General features: G+C 38.5%; 1 protein-coding gene across 1 annotated transcript; it reads right to left on the bottom strand.

The window, feature by feature from the left end:
* Nucleotides 1-590: 590 nt before the first annotated feature.
* LOC149793598 (uncharacterized) lies at nucleotides 591-13,407 on the bottom strand. Its single transcript, XM_089969023.1, has 5 exons — nucleotides 13,261-13,407; nucleotides 8,873-9,036; nucleotides 5,983-6,067; nucleotides 2,858-3,087; nucleotides 591-2,212 (listed from the first exon to the last, which is right to left on the bottom strand). Exons 1-5 carry the CDS (start codon nucleotides 13,405-13,407, stop codon nucleotides 1,939-1,941), a joined length of 900 nt encoding a protein of 299 aa, XP_089825149.1. The 3' UTR covers nucleotides 591-1,938.
* Nucleotides 13,408-23,580: the final 10,173 nt, after the last annotated feature.

The raw sequence follows: 23,580 nt of genomic DNA on the forward strand, positions 1-23,580 counted from the left end.
ACAATAAATTAGATTTTACTATGAACACCACTGGAACTCATTTGGAATGTTCAGTAATTTTGGACTTGTGATATAGCTTTTAGGACTATTCAGGATTTGATTCACCTTCCTGAAAGTTAGTTTTAATTTTTCACTTTTTACTTAAAGGAAATAAGTTATTTGTTGAATTTTTTAAAAAATCCTGTTGGTTTTCTCCATTTTCTGTTACTTAGCGCAAGACCATAATATAATAACAGAGGCAGTTAGATAGCCATATATCTGATCCAGTGCATCAAGTCTTTACAATGTAGGTGAACTATATAACAAATTAAGCTTACTGTTCGAAGTATATAATTTTTAATACCTTTAAACCTTTTAATTTGTATTATTATCATACATATTCTTTGGCTTGCAATTTCAGAACCGAATACGTTATTATATATATTATTTCAAATGATTGTGATATTTTTCCAATTTCTTGATTTAAAAGTTACCCTAAGTTGATGAGAAGATACTGTCTTTTTTAAAATATGGTCGTTGCATTGAAGCTAAATAAAATTACTATACAATATTTATATAAAGTAATGTACCTATTTCAGATGGAACAAAGTAAATAAGAAAAATATTAATTTAAAAAGAAATGATGGCAGCAGAAACCCATAGTCCCTGCATATCGTTTTGCAAAAACGTACTTTTCATTTCTGGCAAAATTATAAAAAAGAAATGTTATCTGTGTTATTTGGTATTTAGATTTAGACTTACTAAGATTGATACGGACCGGTTTTTCATATGACGCCATTTGATCTGGCCATAACTAATGAAGACCATAGAGGAAGGTTTCGAAGGTGGGATCTACACACTGATACAAAATGAAGAGTTTCCATCTGCAGCACAGAATGGAGAATGTTATGACACGAAGTTGACTTACTCGTATATTTTCATGTCAGCTAATTTAGAGTGCAATTTCAATAGCACTTCAGTTTAGCTCTTAAATTGTATCTCCAAACATAACTTTGCAGTAGTATTGTTAAATCATTAGTGAACAAACATATCAAATATTATCCAGAATCCTGTTGCTGGAGTTATTGTGTTAAACTCCATTTGCTTGGTTTTGCATTTTGTCGAGGTTCTTTGTAGTTATTTAGGCTTTATTTGTTGTCTTCGATCTAGTATGAATTGTAATATGCAGACGATATAAAAGCACGAATTAAAAAGCTGCGAATGAAAAATAATGTGATGCATCAGTGGTATGTCTATGAATCAATTCTACGAACGAAAAAATCCCAGCATGATACGGTACTGAATATCACCCAGTAATGATACGGTACTGAATATCACCCAGCCTCCATGCATGCTACCTAAATGTAGTAAGATTAGTTTATAATTTACGTGCGAATATTAATTGCAAATAACATAGTGAAACTGACAAATTTTTAAAACAATGAAGAAAGAAAGACCTTCTAATAGACCATTAACTGTAGAGATCAGTATGAAAGACGATTATGTAAAATACAAGAGTAGGATGCCTCGACACATACTGGTAAATTTTTCTTATCTGCTCAGAAGCATATATGCATGTGTGCTTATTTATACGTTCTACGAGGTACAAACTTGCTAATAAAAACTAAGATTGAATTTACTTCTTACGATCAATACATGTATTTCTAACAATTAAAAACCCCACATCGTCATACAACTATGTAGCTTAAGTTAATCATGAAATATAAGCTAACAAATCACTAGTTGAACCAGTCCTATATATGCCCTTTGAAAATGGATATTGCGTGAGATTGATACATTTGGATCTTAATTGGAAATACATGTATGTATGTATGTATGTATTTGTTTCTGTGTCTGTTTGTATGTATGTATGTATGTATGTATGTATGTATATATGTATGCATGTATGCATGTATGTATGTATGTATGTATGTAATTATGTATGTATGTATGTATGTATCATTTTCCAACAATTTGTTGAGATAGGTCACACTGGTTTGCACAAAGAGGAGAAGCAGTTCCTGTGCAGTCATATTCTACTGCGAAATTAGTAGTTGGGTCCATGTCATAGTCAACAACGAGATCATTTTTTCCAGTGTAACAGAGCGCCAGGGCTGTATCGCGTCTGTCCGATATGTAGATACCAACATTAGCACCGTAATTGTCATCAACATGGATGTCAACGCTGAAACTTGTTGAATTTCCCCTCAGATTCCTCAATCCACAATTTGGCCTGTAAAGATATTTTGTGATATATAACAATATTAAGTTTATTGATCTTCGCATCCATTGTTTTACTCCGTGCAACTTATAAAAGTAATTGTGACATTGATATATATATATATATATATATATATATATATATATATATATATATATATATATATATATATATATATATATCTTCAGTGAGAGAGAGAGAGAGAGAAAGAGGGAGGGAGGGAGGGAGGGAGAGAGAGGCAGAAAGAGTGAGATAAAGCAATTATGATTAACAATAAGTATGTTGTTATCTTATTTGTCTATGGTAGACTACAGACTCCAGTACCCATTAATTCAAAATCCACTGCTCCGTTGCAAACTTTCTTCAAAGTATGTAGTTATGAGAATACACTGAATATTGCACTTTTTGAAGATGGTAACTACATTTTTACGAATACTTTCATTAAAGTAATTAGAACTGTTTTCTCCCACTTTCCCAAATATTTCGCAAAAAAAATACACTAATCCGACTTAATGCTTCTGTTGATGACATACGTCTGAAAACGTTAACATAATAATGAAATGCAAACACAAGTTTAAACAATAACAGACGTCCACAATTTATTGATGAATTAAAGAGGTCAACTAAATATGTTCCTAAAATTTTAAATCGTCTCACCTTAGGCAGCATCCTTTTGGGTTTGTCGGAACCGCAATACTACCCACCAGCTTGGTGTTCATTGGATTGTCGTCTCCATCGTTTTGAGCACATCGGATTTCCAGGCAAGCCGACTTTATTGTCTTATTATTTGACCGAGGATTCTCTTTCGGACCAGCCTTGTACCTTCCAAACAGATATCCTGTTTCATTGTAACTTGCGACCTCGATGGTAGCTTGGTAGGAGGTTATCTTTATAGATACAGCAAAAATAATCAGATAAAACAAAATGATACAGTACATAGATTTTCTTTGGCGTTACTAAGTATCTACAAGCATGTCCAAGGCATATATATCGCACCTGGCCACGGACGGAAATTAGTATACCGATGTACATCCATCGTCAAAATATCTTTACGTATACGCTAACTACATTTTTGATGTCAAGCAACCAATACTGCTGGGTATGATCCAATTTTGCGATTAGTAAAAAACGAAAACCAGGCAATCTGTACAATATAAAGAAAAACCCAATTCAGGACGTAGAATATATTTTTGGTGTACTTTATTTTATGAAAAATCACCTCACACATAATCGATGTTTAAAACAAAAATAGATGAATATTTTGTGTGGTACAACAAAATCTGTCAATATTGGGTAAATGTTAAATGATGAATCCTAGAGTTTATGCATTTCTCTGTTATGACCTTTAAATGACTGTGTTCGGGTGAGTCAAGCAGATGTGATGGTTGGAGCTGTAACTAAAAAGTTTAATCACCATATAATTGTTGTTCAGGTGTGTTGGTCATTTTTACCATGAAACGAAAGACAAACTAGTCATAATTAGTTTCCTCCTGCACCAAAGTCACAAAATATCAAAGTGACGATTTAGGCTTGTCCATATTTCTGGAGTAGAAAACATATTACAGTTGCATCGTACATATTCGTCATTCTGTCCCGATTGATACAGACATGTAGGTCATATACTTGTTATTTACTTTAGGGTTCATTAAATGATAGTTACAAATGATGTAAAAATAATAAAAGATATGTAAATGGAAGATTATAAAAATTATAGGTAACTATATGAAAATGAATTGGCATATAACATTGCTTAATTTATGCAACGGGAAAATTACTTAAATAGTTTCGTTCGAATAACGGCATGTTGCCCAGTACTGAACATTACTATAAACTGCCACACTGCAGACATCGTAGCGATATGACTGAAAAGTTGTTAAAGCTACGTTAAAAATCCAAATCGCACACACACACACACACACACACACACACACACACACACACACAATCCTTTGTCATATGTACAAATCATTGTCAAGCAACAACAACAACAACTAATACTACTACTAATTACGTAGAAGAGAAAGAGAAAACACGAGGGGAATGATGACCACTCATTCTGATTTTGTCCCGTATAATGCGAATCACAGATTTCTATAAATATGTATTGATTTTATTTTGTACATAGTGTTCTTTCTGTGGCATTCGAATCGATGTGGCTTAGCGTACCGGACTCACTAACGAAAGGGTGTGGGTTCAAATCCTACCATCGGACCAGTCTTGGTTAGCTAACCTGCTCTTTCCTTGGGAAAGGCACTTTACTTCAATTGCTCCGGCACTTAAACACCTACTAAGTTGTTTTGCCATAAAACAACAAACCAATCCATTCTTGCTGTGGCTCATATGATAACAGATAAGTCAATGCTCATCTATAGTTCGAATGATCTGAAAGTCGAAAAGTTCTTGTGTCAAGTAATGATTTCGCTGCATTTCATATTGTGGATTGTTCTGTATCCTTATACTGTATACTAATCACCAGACAATGGTGCTGGTTGTAATAATCATGCAAATGAAAACGTCAAATAGCACGATTCCTTTAGTACCTTCTTCACGGTTGTTTCAGTATGATTCTTTAATCATACTTGCAGTTTTCAATATGCATTGACACACGTAATAATACCCATTACTTAATACTTAACATCCGTACGTAAAATGCAAATACAAACCGCAATCAATTCTTTTACTGAAATAAGTTTAGTTTATAGGGATTAAGCATCATCCAAGTTTTTGAAGTACTGAAGAGCAAAATCTTGTTTCCTTAACCCTTAATTCATGTACACTTGTGTCTTTTGTGTGTTTTCCTTAAAATCTTATCTTAGTTTCTTATTGCAATTCTTCCATGCCATTTTAAATGCTAAACCGTTGATAATGGATCCTTCAATTACTAATACTGCTGGTGCCACCTTCAACGAACTTTAGTAACTTTTGATACTAGTTGCACTTTTGATAGTTTGTTTTAAATCATTTAAATATTTTCCTCTTCGTCTTATCGTTTTGCCTAACTGTACTGTACCACATCGATATTTTGAACTACTCCATAACCAACTCATTCTTTGGCATCTGTTTAGATTGTTATCTTCTTTTTTTCCAGCAATAGGCCCTTTTTTGACAGTGCATATAGTCGGATCGTTTTTTATTTGATTTATTTTATATATTTGAATTATGGATAAATAAATCATAGGTGGTGTTAATATATCTTACCTGGCGTACATTAATATATATTTGTTCTTTTTGTCATCTCTCTGTATTAAATTATTCGTCTTTTACAACAGTGCCAAGTATTAGTGTCAGCAATCGCCGCCAGTAGTGAACGGGGGCCATATAGGGACTATGTGACTGCCATGTTAAAAAGCATAACAGACAAGATCTCGGCATAATAGGGACAAAAGGCATTTTAACATAGGTGGGTCTTTATTAGGACAAGGGGAATTGAACATAGGGAATGTTAAGCAACATTGTACTGGGCCTGTCTTGGTACAATAGGAATTGAATGTGGGTGACGTCGCGGTACTGGACACTGGGGAAACAATGGTAACAATGTTGCAAGGGGCTGACCTCAATCGGGATAAATAGAGACACAGACATAGAGACATGGTTAGAGACAGGATTAGATACATAGACATACATATATTTATCAACATAACTGTATTACACAAATAACTATACAATCAACTAAAACATTTTGTAGGCAAGAGAGAATATGCACCTTTTCGAAACAGGTGAGGGGTCCTGAAAAGGGCCTTTGGATTTTTCTTCTACTGTCTTCTTTTCCACAAGTTCCTTACCTTCTTCACTGCATGTTTTGTCTTTTTCTTCTTTTCCTCCTCCTCTCCCTCCTTCTCCTCATTTGTCTCCTTCCAATCTCCTCCTCTTTCATTATTTATTCATTCCATCTTCTAACCTCTTCCTTTTCCTCCAAATCCCCCTTTTCTTCCGTTTCCATTTTATGAGATCTCTTAACAATTCCTTCCCTCTCCGTAAATTATTTATTTTCATGTTGAGTTTGTGGGGACTATAAGACCCATACTCCATTCTAACAAGGTTTTCACTTCCACGCGTCGCATCGGATACTTGGCGGTCGTTCTGCTCAAAGTGTTCTTGATGTCCTTCCCCACTTTAGGTAACACTTCCACGCGTCGCACACAAAGTCTGGCTTCTTAGATGATAGACATTTACTCGTTGGCATGGGCCATCAAATGGAAAACGGTACTGTTGAGATTCAGTCTCAGGTGGATATCCATCCCGTTCAGCAAATACTTATCTTTTACATGTCCAAATACAAATGATCCATCATTTCTAAACTACGTCGTTGCAGGATTTTCTTTCGACGGTCTTACAAGCCCGAATTGTAATGATCGTCAGCTGCTGTAAGATCTGTGTCGTTAAACTTGTCATCGCCTGCTGTGTCAGGTCTCCATACGATGCAGGCATCCAGATGATGTATATTAGAGTAGGCTCAGTAGGGGTAAGTATCCATGCTGCTGTTGACTAGTTTGTTTTTCAAGTGCAAAACCACCTCGCTAAACATGTAATGCATGAAATTGTTGACGGGAGCTACTCTAGCATCAGCTCCTGGAGCGGTGTCGTCAGTTTTTAAGACTTTGACTTTCAGGTACAAGTAACTGCTGTTCAGATGGATGTAATCTCCGGGCTGTCCTTTGATTTCAAATTCGATGAGGCTGAGGTTGGCAAAGAGGAGATGGGATGAAATTCTGCCCATTGGGATTCTTGCATCATCATCATTTTGGGTGGCATGGGAAACATATCCAGTTCTGACTTTGAACATTTGCAAGACTCTCGGTACATCATTTTTCTGTTTAATAATAAAAAAAGACTAATTCTCCGACCGTTCTTCTTTTCTTGGTCTTTCTTGCTCTGTGTGTGCGACGTCCTCTGGAGGGGTGTCTTTGTCATCTCTTTCTGCCAGTTTGAAGCAAGACTTTTTTTGCCTGAACTCAAGAAAACTTCTTTGGGGTTTTTGTTTGTCGATGATGAAATTTTGGAGAAGTTCTTTGCCTTGCGTCAAAGCGGCATCTTTCAAGGCGGCACACAATCTTCTTGTCACGATGAGTTTCAAAACAGGTGCCACCGAACGAAACGCCGGTTTCATCATATCTCCTAAACCATATCATCGCTGTCAAGCGACTCCTCGGTACACAGGATACATGTATTACAAGTCGTTAGAGAATCGTTTTCGAAAATTGAGTTTCACCGTAACTTTTCCTTTGGAGAATGGAATATTTTGTTCCAGATCTCCTTTTATACCAATGTTGACATTGACGTAATACTACTTACTGACGGGTAAATAGTGAGAATGTACAAATTAGCGGTGAACGTGACAGGTTTTCCACCTTCTTCGTCATTGATCGTGGCAGAATTCGCTTTGATAAGAATGACTCGCAGTAACGGTGCGGATGTGTATCCCACCGCTTTGTACTCCACCACATCAGATCAAATTTAATCCTTGGTTCAGTTCTACAGGGTAACGAAAAACTTCACAAAATTCAAGTTGTTGTGTATGGGTGGTATGAGCAGACCCTTGATCATTTTGAGATCTATATCCAAATTGTCACAGAATTCAGGTCAAAATTTAATAGACAACGTTTTGGCACCCGAAAATTTCATCAGTAGGCGACGAGCCACTTTATGGTACTCGATTTGATACATGGTTTCATTTTGTCTAAGGGTTTGCCAAACAACGCATTGAATTTGGAAGTAATCTTGTCCAACAGATGTTGACCGCTAAAATAATAGCCTGCAGAAATTTTCAACATATAGATGTACCGTGGAGTATCTTAGGACACTGGTAGTTTCATAGAGGCATCTACGGTTTCGTTTTCATTCAAGTATTGTTGCACTTCGTCGTTCAGAACTTCGACGTCAAAAGTCTTTTTATTTTCAGTGATGTTTTTGATTTGTGTAGGGTGAATTATTTCGAGCAAAGCAACTTCCTAATGGGCTTCGTGATCCAATCAGATGGTCTGAGGTAATTTGGCCGTGAAACAGCTCAAATTATTGTGTGGAAGCAGATCCATGGATCTGTCACTGGGTAAATTTAAGGGAAATTGGTTATACATAATTCTAGAGGTCTGCTGTCCGGGGGTCACTCGAGGTCAGAAGAGTGTCCAAAAGAGGCTTATTGTTGTTTTGGTGGTGACTGTTGGGAGGGTTACTGACGTTTGTCGCAATACTCCCGTTGTTACCGTTAGAGTATTTCAGGGAAGGATTGAGGCGAAGGTAACCGATGAAACTGCTCAGTAAAATGGTCTACAATTGTTTGTCTCCTTGTTGCAGACTCAAACTGGCGATGGCAGCACCGATGACACAATACACCACAAAGATTTTGCAGAAAAAGTCGATTTGCGTTTTAGGCACACGTTCTCCATACCTCACCCACTGTTGTTGCTTTTGTAGATCTTGCAATGAAGAACTCGGAGAAGGACCGGTCACTGTCGTGGTTGAGGCTGTGTTGAAAGGCATGATGGTCACTGTTTTTTGTAGTCAATGACCTGTGAAGCGACGATCCAAGATTCAAGGATATTCTTTCCAATGTACTTTGATTTCGTTGACACGACTTTTTCCAACTTTACGGGTTCTTTCATCAAGAATGCTTTCGTCTTGTTTTTGGTCACTCATTGTAACTCGGGCAAGTAAAAGGTTCATTTTAGCACTTACCCGTTCATGTCTTCCAATTTATGGACGGCTCGTGTCTCTTCTTTCTCATGCATCAATGGGGCTGCGTCTGTCTTGGTCAATGGGTGTGGTGGCGGTGATGGACATTTCATCAGGGTCTTAAAATCTTTCATCAGAGTCGGTCGAGCTGTTTCGTCTAAAGCTTGCTGGTGAAAGAGTTAAAGTCGTTGCAACACTTGTCCGTACCGTTGCAATTTTTCCGTTTCTGACAAATCGCTGCGATCCATCAACGATTGCATTTCATGTTGTATCTGGGATATCGAGGACAAATGAGGATTAGGAGGTAAATGCAAAGTGCGCTGTTCTTGCCAACGATGGAATTCCATCCATCGTTTGTATGGCACTAAAGTCAGTTTTCGTCCTTCCATTAGATTCCAAAGGTCACGTCCGTTATTATTTCACCCCAGAGGTAATTTTAATCATCTTGATCTTTTTTTAAAAAACTTTTACCTATCCCTTGTGAAGCAGCTCCCGTCGTGAGTGCTGTAATAATCATTATTCTTAATGTTCCTTTCAGCAAGGGTGCTAGCAACAGGTGCACAAATCTTCTGCATTGAACCAACATCATTTTCTTTTGACGGATGGGTATTTTCTTTTGGAACATTTTGGCTAAGAACGTGTCGATGTTTGGCTAAGCATTCTTACTGATGTTGAGACTAAGATGTCATTCCTTTCAATACATTCAGGAAGCATTCGCACACGGTATCGACGACATATTTTGAAGAGGTTTGAATGAGTTGTTTTCGCATGGATGGAAGACCTTTGGACATAACGGACAACACGACGTAATGTTTGATTAATCTGGGAGGATGCCCTTCCCTTTTCTTTCCTTTGGGGGTTGAAGAGGTATTGCTTTTGGGGGTGATATCTTTGTTTGTTCTGGAGCACACACAAGAAATACACTGACGTCGATGATTAAAAGTAATTTTGGACTAGTTGGATGGTCGTGAGACCAGTCTTTTTGACGACCTCTTTGACTATTGCTTAGTCAAACATTTGACGACTGTTTTCAATATCGTCAAACAATCCACCTCTTTGGATACTCCTCTTTTTGTTTGGAGGATAGGGTCTCTTCTTGGGTAGATGTCGATGCTTTGTTAATCGTTTGTTCAGTTGTGGGAGACTGTCCTTTTCTTTTTCCTTGTTACTTTTGGACAGGAGAACGACAATGATGGTGATGAGCACTTCTGGTGGGTGACATCTTTTTTCGTTCAGGAGCACACACAAAAAATACACTGACGTCGATGATTAAAAGTATTTTTGGAGTAGTTTATTGGGTTTGCGACCAATCTTTTTGACGACCTCTTTGATTATTGCTTCGTCAAAAATTTGACGACTGTTTTCTATATCGCCAAACAATCCACCCCTTTCGTTACTCCTCTTTTTGTTTCAAGGATAGGGTCTCTTCTTGGGTTGACGTCGGTTCTTTGCAAAGCGTTTGTTCGAATGTAGGGTCAAACGTCAAACGTCGAGACTGTCCTTTTCTTTTTCCTTGTCATTTTTGGACACGAGAGCGACAATGGTGGTGATGAGCACTTCTGGTGGGTGACATCTTTTTTGTTCAGGAGCACAGACAAAAAATACACTGACGTCCATGACTTGGCACACGTCCTTTTATCTTATTTTTAAGTAGTGTTTTTGGTATAGTTGACTGGGTGTCTGACCAATCTGTTTGACGAACTCTTTGACAGTTGCATTATGACAAAAAATTCTCCTTTTATGTTTCTCCTCTTTTTCTTTGGACAATTGTGTCTTTTCTGGGGTAGACGTCGATGCTTGGCTAAGAGTTTATTTTAATAGATTTTTTAAGTCGACGGGGACGTGAACACGACAAGCCTTCCGTCTCAGTGGTGAAACAGATGGGTACGAAATCGCTAATAGTCGTGGGTAGTAGTTTTTAAATCCAAGAGTAAATATGCGTGAGGGGTTTTAGTGACATCATCGTACGCATGAGTCAGCCAGTGAGTTCCTAACTGTTTAGATATTGCTTGCACTTGAGATTTATCTCTGGGACTTTTAAATAAGTAGTGTTTTTGGTATAGTTCCTGGGTGTGTGACCAATGTGTTTGACGAACTCTTTGACCATCGCATTATCACTAAAAATATCCTCCATTTTGGTCGCTCTTCTTTTTCTTTGGACGATTGTGCGTTTTCTGGGGTAGACGTTGACCCTTGGCTAAGCGTTGTTTTAAATAGATTTTTTAAGTCGATGGGGACGTGTACACGAAAGGCCCTCCGTCTTGGCACCAGTGGTGAAACAGATTGGTGCGAAATCGCAAATAACTGGGGGATAATGGGTTTTAAGTCCACGAGCAAATATGCGTGATGGGTTTGAGTGACATCGCCGTACGTATGAATCAGCCAAGGAGCTTCTAACTGTTTGGATAACACTTGCAGTTGCGATTTATTTCTAGGACTTTTAAACAAGACCACCTAATGAGCAATTTGACTAATGGTGCGATTGGCTTTACTCGGTTGAAATAAATTTAGGGTGATATAAATGACACTGGCATTACAATGATGCCCTTTGCGTGTAAACCACAGTTTAATTTCTTCTTAGTCTTCTCCTAACATGTCGTCGAAGATGACCAGATGGGTTTGACTGGGGTAAGACACGATCCCATCGTCTTCACCAGGAATGTCTTCTACAAGCACGATGGAATCTATTTGACTTTCTTTCAGGAGACTGTACGCCGATTGCCACTCTTTTTAATACCACACGATAGGTTGAAGTGGACGATAGATCAAATGAGTTGTTATGTTCGATCAAACGTTTGACAAATTCGGTTTTGCTTGAACCGCTCGGTCCAGTAATTAACATGTTAAGGGGATGGCGAAGATACAAGGCCTCCCAACTAGCACGATCTAAGTTTTCGTCGATGACTTTGAAAGTAGAGGAACAGGTAGCAGAGACCGAAAAGGTAGCTATTGTGAATAGGATGTCACGTTTAAAACGAACATAGACAAGACAAGAGTTTTTATACCTTTTATGACAACTTGATTTCAATTTTGGTTTTAAAAAATGAACACGAAAGACAAAAATACACAGGAGCCAAACGGTTAAGTACATTGATAAAATACACATCAAAACTATCAAAGTGGAATATAAACACGTGAATGCACAAAATTTGTTGTGACGAAGTGTGGTGTGCTAGGGATACTGAGTCTCTACACTTGGCACAGTCTCACAGACGTGTCCTCCCGGAACGGCTTTGCGGGGGCTTCGATGTCCGTATAGGTCCGGTACTGAATGAAGTGGTTTTCCGCGGTGTCGGGTTCTCCTGATACGCGGTTAACACAGGTTTAAAAGTTACTTTTTCACTGGACGTTGGAAGTCATGATCACAAATCCTTGGCATAGTTTGACACTTCTTTTGTCCAAGCCTCGAAACCAAGACATTTCCAGTCATGTACATCTTGCCAGTGAGGGCGTTAGTCACAATCTACACACACATCTTCGTAAACATCTTCAGTGACTAAAAGTTGACGAATTGTTTTTCCCATAGAAGTATCGATATGAAAGCGCAAGGCCTTTAACATAATTAGTCTCTCGTGAACATTTAATGGTACCACTATCATGTTTATGATGGATGGTGCTGTTCGTAAAGAGTCCACAAGGAATCGGCTGGTAAGCGAAATCCCATAGAGGACGTCACTAAGACACAGAACACACAATGACCAAAATTCAACGGACACAGTTCTCGTAATAAGTGTTGTTAATCCTCCACAGTCTGAATAATATCATTGACTTCCTTCCACGGAATCTGTTGTATCACGACTGATAAAGTTCGTGGCATGGTAGCTAGTTTTCAGACCCTCTTTTGTTGAAGGTAATACACGCACGTTTTGAACATAAGTGGTTTTATTTCCCGTACCAAAATTGTTTAGTCACTAACTCACACACTACACGTCGCACAGACGTTTCCTTTTGAACCAAGATTTGTTCGTGTTGTTGCTTGTTCGTTAGCAATCCTCTAACTCTTCCGTTTAGATCTGCTGTACTATGGTTAGCTTGTAAGTAGACTGAATGGCATCCAGCACTTTATGAATCTCACGTGATTCATCAATGTCTGACCATTTGAACACTTTGAAATGAATTAATCATCTGATACCATTTATGTACCAGTGATTCCAAAAAGTGACGTAAAGGATTAAATTGTTCCTTGCGTTTGACTTGTATTTTGACGAACTCTTGGTAAATGCGTTCTCTCAGTTTCAGAGGTAGATTCTGAATGTACTCTTCTAATCTAGAGATTCACAGCAATGTCTTTCTCTTGTTGGAGGCAATAAGTGTACATTCTACACAGAGAAGATCGTACTCCAGTGGCACATCTAAATTCAAGTCACTAACTGGCACCCCAGTAAGTCTACCTTGTAGCAAACAGAATCAGTAGGAACACAATCCTTCTCGTCCTTGGGTAGCTGATCAATGTCTGACCCCTGGAACGTTTTCATGTCTAACCATTGGAAAGGATGGGTAGCAACCAAAGTCTTCTGGTCCTCGTCCAGTTGTACCATGTCTAACCATTGGAAAGCTTTTAAATGAATCAGTCCTCTTATAGCATTCAGGCATTCAGGCACCAGTGGTTCAAACATTGGTGACCTAATGAATGCAATTGTTCTTTGCGTTTGACTTGTATTTTGACAAACTCTCGGTAAATGCGTTCTTTCAACACTACAGGCAAACTACGAATATTCTCTTGTAAAGTATCCATCCAGATATTACTGGGGTCCCACTAAACGTAGGTAGTGACAGTGCGGAGATCATGGAGTATATTCCAGGTAAGCCGAATTTTTCTGCTCCCAACTCGTGAAGTGACACACCGTAACTGAAGTACTTGACTTTATGACCTTCGCCCGAGTAGATAAATTCTTCAAGGGTAGATCCTCCCAGATATTTAGGCCACTTTGCTTTGAACGTTTGGAATCGACTTTCAAAGTCGCAGTATCCAGACAAGTGCACAGGGAACGTATATTCTTCTTTCACAGGGGCATTTGGATGACATCCATAGGGTGGTAGCTGCACAGTGGTGTGACGTTGAAGATAGAAACCAGTAAAGTGATAAAATGTACTGTAACGAGAGGCATAGCTTTTGCATCAGACAGGGTTGACACGCACAGCATCACTTTCCATGGTAGGTGTCGTAGTAGCATTAGTAGTATTAGTGATAGCGAAGTTCCCATGATGTCCTGCTGAATCGCTGAGGTCACAGTGTACGGTATACCTGCAATCGCAAGGCACATCATCGTCCTCCATTTGAGAATCACCGAACTTGAATTGTTTCTGCTTGAAAGTATTCATATTTCTCTCTTGGCAATTGTAATCACAACTAACTGTCAGTATTGGCCTTTTTCCCTTTTTATCTGATGGCAAATGTCATCGTGCCCGTACGGTAAAGTGAAGTGATTGGGAAGCCGTACTCGCGTCTGTTACAAGATTTGATACACTTTTTCTAAGGGTCGACTGAATATTTAGTGAGTGACTAAACGTAAAATCTCGTACGGTTCGTAGGTGGTCACTTTATAACGTTGATCCTCACCAGATTCCAAGGCTTCTTACAATACCCAAAAGTTCACCACTTGACTGATGCGATATTTAAGAGTCAATTCTTTCACTTTACACTCAGTTTGCACGTCTCCTTATTCGTAGCCGTAATTTTTAGGACCGCCTCTTGCAAAACTTAGCATCTTGTTTTCAGGGTGTTAGTCCGTCCAGGCTTCTAAACGGTCTCCTTCATTGTCAGGGTGACGGTGACCATGGAGATAGATTCAGATGCAATTGTCCGTGTCAAAATACAGCACACGATCTGTTAACTGGTGTAAAGCTTCGTACAATTTTAAGCGATCATGGGCTGTCATGTAGGTTGCAATGAGGACATTTCCAAATTCGTCGGCTTGTACAACGTCAAGTTTTCTTCGTAATGGACCAGGATTATATCTTTACCAGGGACGTGAACGTGTTTCATGTATTTGGTTTTGTCATGAATCATCTGGGTAAACACGGTCGTTGTGCCATTTTTCCCCACAAACAAGTCAACATCACTTTGGAAAACGATCGTCGACCTTCGTTTTTCTAAAGTGATGCCTTCCTGCTCAAAGTATTTCTCGTTAAATTTAGTTTGGTCTTCAGGAATGTGGCACGAAGAAGGATAGCAGCTGCCTTCTTGTTTCAGTTTCAAAAAAGCATCCACGTTGTTTGCGAAATGGCTTTCTGAGTCTCGTCGCCCTTTTGATATTGTTCTGTCTTGGGAAAGTGGTAAATTTCGTACACTTCTAGCATTTGGTATCTCAGCTTTAGATCGTTGAACAATTCCACGCTGAGCCACTTTCCTGTCAATGCACATTCTTCCTGGGTGTGTTGACAAAGTTGGTCTTGGTTTCATGTTTCTGCACAAGTACGGCACAAGGGAAACATCCGTTTGCCTTGGAAATTGTAAGGCAAAACGGGATGGTGAAAGTCCGTGGGATGCTAGACTTTACATTTAATCAATCCTTTATATTGTGGAATGTTGTCCACGTCGATGTGTTCCGTCAGCAATTAGGAGTGCCCTGCGGAAAAATGACAATATTTGCACACGTAAGGATACAGCGAACACACGTCCAAGTATTTGATTTCGTCTCCTTTCTCCTCATTCGGCCGTCCTCCATACAAACTGTGCCGCGGGTTCAGGGGGTCCATCAACTTGTAACTTTCCACGATATGCGTAAATTCGGGATCGGTTTTCAAACGGTGATTGTACTTGTGTTCCCACATTTCAGGTACTTGGTATCCTTGCTGTTCTAACTTTAAGTGTCGCAGACAGGTGGCATCGAAGAAGTCTCCCATGGTAATCTGTAAAAACTGATTTTTAATGTCACCTTAAGGGTAGCAGATCGGACGTCCGTGAAATAAGCAACAGTTAAACTCGTACAAGATCTTGGGGTTTTCTAAGTCTCAAGAATCCACCGAATACGTTCCGATGGTCTTTTCGTCTCCTCCATTTCGGGCGTGCTGCATTCATTTGTCTTGCTTGTCGCACAAGTAATGTAGGCATAGAGCTTTGACTGGGTATTGACGTTTGACAAAATTGGTCGTTTAAGAGCGTATGACAGCCAGGGTCTTGTCGGGAGTGAATCGTTTGCGGTACACTAAGGAACACGCCTTGACAATGATGCATGTTTTTTTCAAAGGATTGATGCCTCCATGCATCATGAACAGTTGTCGAAATATTCCACAGCAACGCCGTAAAATGTCCACGTCCGACTGACAATACTTAAACATTTCTTTCTATAAGTCGAAGGGTCCAAGGCGTGAGAATGGTACCAAATGTAGAAATCTTCTCTTTGTTCAATGCACATTTTGTCCTGGTCGTAGTAGTGAGCATCAGTCAAATGGGTTAGAACGGTGTGTTGATTGGCTTGGGTATTGAAAAAGTGCGGAAATAACCTTTGGCTATTTCTGTCATTCCAAATGTGTTAGGAATTTGACTCAAAGGCATGGCCAAGTAACTCATCGAATCTTTAAACTGCACTTGTCCCACTTGCATGGACTACGTTTAAAGTCACTTTAGGACGTTGGATGCTTTCTTCCGTATATTATTTTAGAAGAAACTGTAAATCGTATCCCGAGAAATTATGAGCCATCACTGTGGCATAACGATGGCAGCCTCCGTAGCGTTCGATGTCCTCTTGACTCCACGTTTCGTCGATAGGATCTAAAATCCACTGGGCAAACTAGGTCGGCGTGTTAGGTCCCCGAAAGAATTTTTCACATCCTCCGGGATCTTGCTACAGTGAGGGCAATGACAAAAGATCCCGTCATGGATGCACGTCTCACACGTTCGATGAGCAACGCAAAAATTAGAATGTGAATACAGGTCTCTTGCATGCAATTCGAAATCGAAGAAGATGAAGTTCCCTTTCTTCTTGCGGTCATCTTCTTCCTCCTCCTGTTGGTTTGGTATTTTTGGATGTAGCATTCGTGTTCCAAGTCCACAATTTGGTGACAACTGAGACATCTTTTCTTTCCTGAACATACGTGCTCCTTGGTACTATTGGTATGCATGCCTTGTCCACAAGTAAAGCACAATCGCAGGAGCTGACAAGCACCTTTCTGCTTTGAACCTTGCAGCACTTTTCTGCTGTGAACCTCGCATCTTCAGAAGTTGTTGACGGCACGTAGGGCTGAGAAAAGTTCGTTGACAATCTGGGCAACGCACTCGTTTTTGTCCTTCGCCAAGACACAATTTCGATCCAAAATTCTTAAGTTGCTCTCGATTGTTATACACATAGTCACATTTCTTAGAATAATAACTCTATCCTTGAATTCCGGTGATACTGGTAATTGCATTGAAATGTTCATCATGATGATAGACGTGAATGTATTTTCTGTATTTGAAACGTTTGCCTCGAAACAACAGAGGCCCATGCACTTCTTGAAAGTGCACTTTCAACGTTTAACGTGTAGCGCGCCTTGCAGTTGTTGCATTTCAGGAATGCCACCTGGTGTGTCTTTCGATAGCCCAGCTTGCTGTACCAGGAGTTCTGCATCTCTTTGGTGTTTGGCTTGGTTCGATTATCGAACGTTGTCCTAGGCTATCTTCCATTCTGCCGTGTCGTTTATGTCAGCATACGTTCGTCCCTCCACGATGGAACGAGCTATCCACATCTTGTCTTGAGGGTTGTTAATTTGGACGAGGCTACACCTGACACTGTGAAATTTTTCCACCAAAAACACTCTTTTGTCCGGTACCTTTGGTAAGAGAAACGTGGACCATATGCAGTGTCGCTTTTCCATCGGTGATGTGAAACCTCTCGTTGGACTCCTGCATGTGTTGAATCTTGTCGATGAGTTTGGAAGGTGTCAATTCTGGTGCTCTGCTAAACTCGATTAAAAAGGGGGACTTCAGACTGTCATGATAAATGGAAAGTGTCAAGCAATCGTCTTCGTTGGCTCGACAGTGCCGTTTCAGTGTGGTTAAAAAAGAATCTCACAAATAGGTGATGAACCCCTCTATTTTCTCCAGCGGTACGTCTGACTTGAAATCTTTAAACTTCACCGTGTACATGTAAGTCGTAGTTCTAAATTTCCTAAACGACCGTTTATCCGTCTCACGAATGTGTTAATAATTTTCAGGAGTTACTGGTGGTGGACTTTGGCTTGGCGTAGACTATATGGGTCTGGATGTTGATGTAGAATGTGTGGATTCTGACTCACTCATGTCATCTTCAAAATCGCTGGCATGGATTTAAGACAAGACTTCAGCTACTGTGCGAGGCGATAGGTCGCGTTTCTGCCTGTTACTTTCTTCTCCTTTCTTCACAAAATGGTGCGATCGTTTCATCTTGATTTCAAAATATCCAATGACTACATTGTCAAAGCCTCGGTTCCCTATATATAAATGTAAGGTGGTTGCCTTCCTGATCTAAAGGGTCAGTGTCTTCCCTCAGAGTATTCATTTCACTCTCAATCCTTCCAGAAAGATGGAAGAGTCAACACAGATAAGGATAATTGCTATACCTGTCAGAAGAAAGGGCATTGGTCTTCTGAATGTTCACATCGTCAAAGCAAGACAAGCGTAAAAAGAGACAAAGGATAAGATATCTGTTATCACTGTCAAGAGAAAGGACATTGGTCTTCAGACTGCCCTAAGAAAAAGAGAACAGATCCAAGAAACAAGAGGAGCAGGAGGAGAAGGCTTCCGAACAGGAAGAAGAGGTGCCTTCCGAAAAAGAAGAACCCAGTCCAGTCCAGAAAGAGAAGAAAAGAAGACGAGAAGAAAGTGAGGAAGAGAAGGATAAACCTGTGACAGTGAAAAAGTTCAAAAAAGGAGAGAGAGTGAAGGGACAAAGAAAAAGTCTATGAACTTTTTAAAGTGTTGTATTGTGAAATTTGATTTTAGATCTTTACAGAGAATATACCAGAAAGAAAATCGTGTCTCTTGGTTTAGATTTTCTTAATCGTAATATGGATCTACACTCATGCACTCAAACACGATATCACAGGGAAAAAGGGATTTGAGTGTTACTTGAATTTGGCAAACATTGAGTAGTCTATTTTCGAGGGAGATGGGTGGCCCTAAAAAGGACCGTTGGATGTTTGTTTTTTTGTTTTTTAATTTTAAATAACAAACAAACTCAGAAACGAGAAGTAATGCGCTTTAACTGCCTTATCCCTTTGCCGCGGCAAAGACCTACGTCTTGATCTGCTACTGTCGATGATTTGGTAGAACTCACTAGTGTTGGTATGTCAGGCGCAGTGGGAGTGTCATCAGGATTGAACCGTTTGGCTCCAGGTCTTTTTCTCTTGAGTAGTATTACAGAAGTCTGATGCATTTGTTTCAGACTCCTTAACTAAGAGTACAATGACCGTTTTACGTTCACTGTCCTCCTTCTCTCCCAGACCTTGTTTCTCTGCTTCTTCTTCTTCCTTTCGTTTTCTTCTTACCACTTCTTCTTCTCGCCGTTGCTGTTGAATGAGAAAGGCTTGTTCTTCTTCTTTCTGCTGTTGCAAAGATTTCTCCAATTCTTCTTTCTGCCTTTAAAATCTTCGAGAGAAAGAGAAAGTGCTGATACCGGAACAAAGTCTCCTGAAGAGAGAAAATCCTCTAAATCCTAATTAAAATCGTTCTCTTCTGGAAGTATGACTTTGTTTGCTTCGGTAGCCGCTTCTATGCTATCACTCCTCGTCGGTGCACTCCAAAAATCATCATCTTCATAGTGTCCGTCATATTCTAACAATGCCACATTGATTCATTGCGCACAGACGCTAGCGCACCTATATATTAGGAATGTGTCACCACAGACTCCGCACTGTGACTGAATTTTGTATCAAGTATTGGGATTGGTGAAAGAAGTCAACCGGTTTCTATCCGCACTTCCATTGTAAATAACTGCAGTTCTCATCATTCCAAGAGGTAGACTAACGTAGAATAGTCTACCCTCATATCGTCAATGCTGTATGTCAAATCATCATAGGCTATTACAAAGATTATAGAGACGGCCTATTAGAAACGAAGAATCCATATGGAGAGAAAAAGTTGTCTGAAGAGAGTCTTAGTCTATGGTCCAGACGTCAGACGAAGGCTGAGGAAAACTAGAAGAATTGTGCGATATTTCCCATGTTAAATCAGTTGTTTTAACAACAAAAAAACCAAAAGGCTCTTTCAGGGCCACTCAACTGTCTGGAAAAGATACCTATTATCTCTTGCCAAAAAATGTTTTAATCTATCGTATAGATGTTGTGTGATAGATTTATGTCGATATATCTACGTATGTCTATGTCTCTAACCCTGTCTCTAACCAAGTCTTTATGTCTATGTCTCTATTTGTTATTAAATACTGTTTGCAGAATGATTCATTAGCTTCATATATCCATAATCGGTGTGTGTGATTTTATCGCTGAAATCATTTTGTAGCTATTCCAGTTGCTATTTAAAGTGTCAAAGATTTCTTTATGTCTTTATTATCTCTAACATTTCAAACTAAGTAAAAGAAAAGAGCGAAAGCTAGAAGTTTTGTCCAATTCAACAAATAAATTAATTTTCTTAGAATACAAATTGAAAATTTAAAAAGAACTTACAGTATTAAATCCCAAATGCTCCTGAATTATTTTATCATAATCAAAAAAGCATAGAGTATTCAGAAAGATTACAGTGGTGTTCCGAATGAGTTACAATATTGAATGCGTTGATGTTTTAGTAACCTCTAATGTGTTAATATGCCAAATATATTGATATATCACAATGATATAATCCAGAATGTCCTTAAACTATTTCACTATTTTCAAAAAAAAAATGATTTTGTTCAAAATTATTAATGAGCACTTTGTAGTTCCAAAGAATATTTGAAATAAATAAATCCTCTCAAATATTAACTGAAATAAAACTATATTGATGCTACTAAGACTGATGTTAATAATGACGGAATTATTAATTCTGAAGTAACAACATTTACATGAAAAGCTAATTCGCAATGAGGGTCATTTTTCCATGAAATTAATAAATAACTTGGTTCTAGAACATGCTTAGTTGCTAACAAAAACATCAACATCTGTAAACATGTTTACCTCCAAGTAATAATGAGCTTAAATATAGTGTTCAATCCTTGAGAAATACTTGATATGTAATATGTTGTTTGCAAAATAACAAGACATTAGTCATGTAGTCACAAACTTCTATCCTCAGTTATGAACAAAGATCAATTAAACAATACAAATTATATATAAATATCATTCGATCATGGACACAAGTCAACACAATACAAACTGCAATTAGATTGTTAGAATACTATCTTTATTTTAAATCAGGTTTGTAAAATATTATAGATTAATGTTTACTTCTTTTTCCTTCTTCAATGTATTTCACTCCTCTCAACATGTTGTATGCTTTTCTTAGATTAGTTCCCTTTGTCGGACACTTTCCTCCAGATGACATTCTTTCTATATGTTACAGTTGTTAAGTACTAAATTAAACTCCTCATGACTAACCACGTCGCCACTTATTGCACTGCTTATCCAGAAAGTCTCTAGTTCACCATCTTTCATAACTGTGTCGTAGATCAAAGCTTTTGCAACAAATATCCATGCAAAGTTGCACCATATCAGTAAAAGACAGAGGTAAAATAAGTGAGGTTCTTATTCCTGTAACTCATACAGCAGCAGCTGGCACACAAATACCACATAAAAACTGTAGTCAGGATAACGTCTAATCATTTGGAGATATGTTATGCTACTTTGTAGTTTTGTCCGACACCTGTTTAATGTTCAGTATATATAAACAAATCATCCTTAATTTCATAGACCGGTTGCAAGCTAAAATTCATACAATTGTCTATTAATGTAACATTTATACATGTGAAGAAAATCTCACAATTAATTACAGTTAGTGAAATTGAAATTCGAATTTATATTGGAGACATATTTGGACTGTATATTTTAGTGGTATGACCACTTGCCCAGTTTGACGTAATCCAATCGCTTTCTCTCCTAGCGGTCTGTGAGGAAAATTTCCTCACTGGGTAATGATGAATCAGATAGCATGTCGAAAGGATAGACAATCAAATATTTTTCCTCTCTGCTTACAAAGAATATTTGTATAAGACTGAATTAAATAATACACATATAAAAGCATGCTTTTGTATATTTGTTCGTGCTTTGTCCTCTTGTCCTAATAAGAATAGCCATGTCGTTGTTTTCTCTAGAATAGGGAATGGAGCAAAGCTGTTACCAAAAAGCAGAAACCACCGCGGATTATGTCGAAACATATAATGCCTTAATAGATTCATAACAACGTATAGTTGTATATCATTGTAGTTATGATGCTTAATCCACATTTATTTTCAAGATTTGTGTTCGGTTACCTTTGAAAACAATGTACATATCTGCAAACGTATCAAAAGTAGGGATTTCATATCGGTTTGTATAATTACAGTAATTGAATGCTTGCATTAAGTAATGATGCGTATATCCACTAAAAGTGAGATATTCTTTCTCATGTGAAGGTTGTGATGTTATGTCAATGAACCGGTTGCACATGCTACATTAATGAAATGGTACTTCTATTTCTTACAAGACTGATGGTAACATTCTTAAATAAGATAGAAGCATCTTAAACGTTTAAATGGTACAAAAAGCAGTTGAAAAATAATTGCAATGCATCACTTAAAATGATTCAATGTAAGAGCGTCCAGGTTAATATGCAAGTAGTGGTATTTGGCGATTTGGGGCAGAAATGGCACTTGGGGGCATAAGGGGAATTTAATGTGGGAACGGCACCTGGGAGTAAAACGGGAATTTAACATGGAAATGAGACTTGGGGGGCATCTTGGAAATTTACATGAGAGGAACACTTGAGGGACAAGGTAATTTAACATGGAAATGGCACTTGGGGACAATGGGAAATTCTAAGTTAAATGTGTCATAGGTTTAACATGGGAACAACAATAGGGGGTCAGGCACTAACAGTGTTACAAGTGGATGACATCAATTTGAGTTACATAGTGACATTGTTAGATCTGATGTGATGTGATTTTGATTTTTAACGTAGCTTTAACAATTTTTCAGTCATATCGCTACGATGTCTGCAATGTGGCAGTTTATAGTGATGTCTAGCACTGGGGCATCATGTCGCAGACATGTAGCGTGATGTCCCACCCAGTCACATTATCCTGACACCGGGCCGACCAGTCCTAACACTAACCTCTTAATGCTGAGCGCCAAGTGAGGAAGCTGTTAGTACCATTTTTGTAAGTCTTTGGTATGACTCGGCCGGGGATCGAACCCACGACCTCCCGCATCCGATGCTGACATGAGATGGCACACACGCTATCTAGCGGGCCGTGTGTACTAGGTACCTGTTGCATAATGACTATATTGTTGCATCCGAGATTTATATATGAAGCATTACCTAGACCTCAAATTATGTTGTCGGTGTTCCTAACTTTGCATAATTGTGATGATGATATACATAGTTATAATCAAGGAAAAATCGATACTAAAATGGATGTGACTAAATCTAATGCTGAAGTTACGAAATGGTTCCAGAATTTAACGGAGACTAAAAACATACAGAAACATTAGAGTTTATGGGTTTAGACTAAAAGTAGTTCAAAAATTACGAAAACACCCCGGACTCAAGCAGTGACTTCGAACATCTGTTACATTAATAATCAAATCGCGAGCCTAAAAGTAGGAATAAAATTCCGAAATTGTAC

This window comes from Sinohyriopsis cumingii, chromosome 8 (genome assembly GCF_028554795.1).
Source record: "Sinohyriopsis cumingii isolate HCF-2022 chromosome 8, ASM2855479v2, whole genome shotgun sequence".
In the NCBI taxonomy this organism is placed as follows: Eukaryota; Metazoa; Mollusca; class Bivalvia; order Unionida; family Unionidae; genus Sinohyriopsis; species Sinohyriopsis cumingii.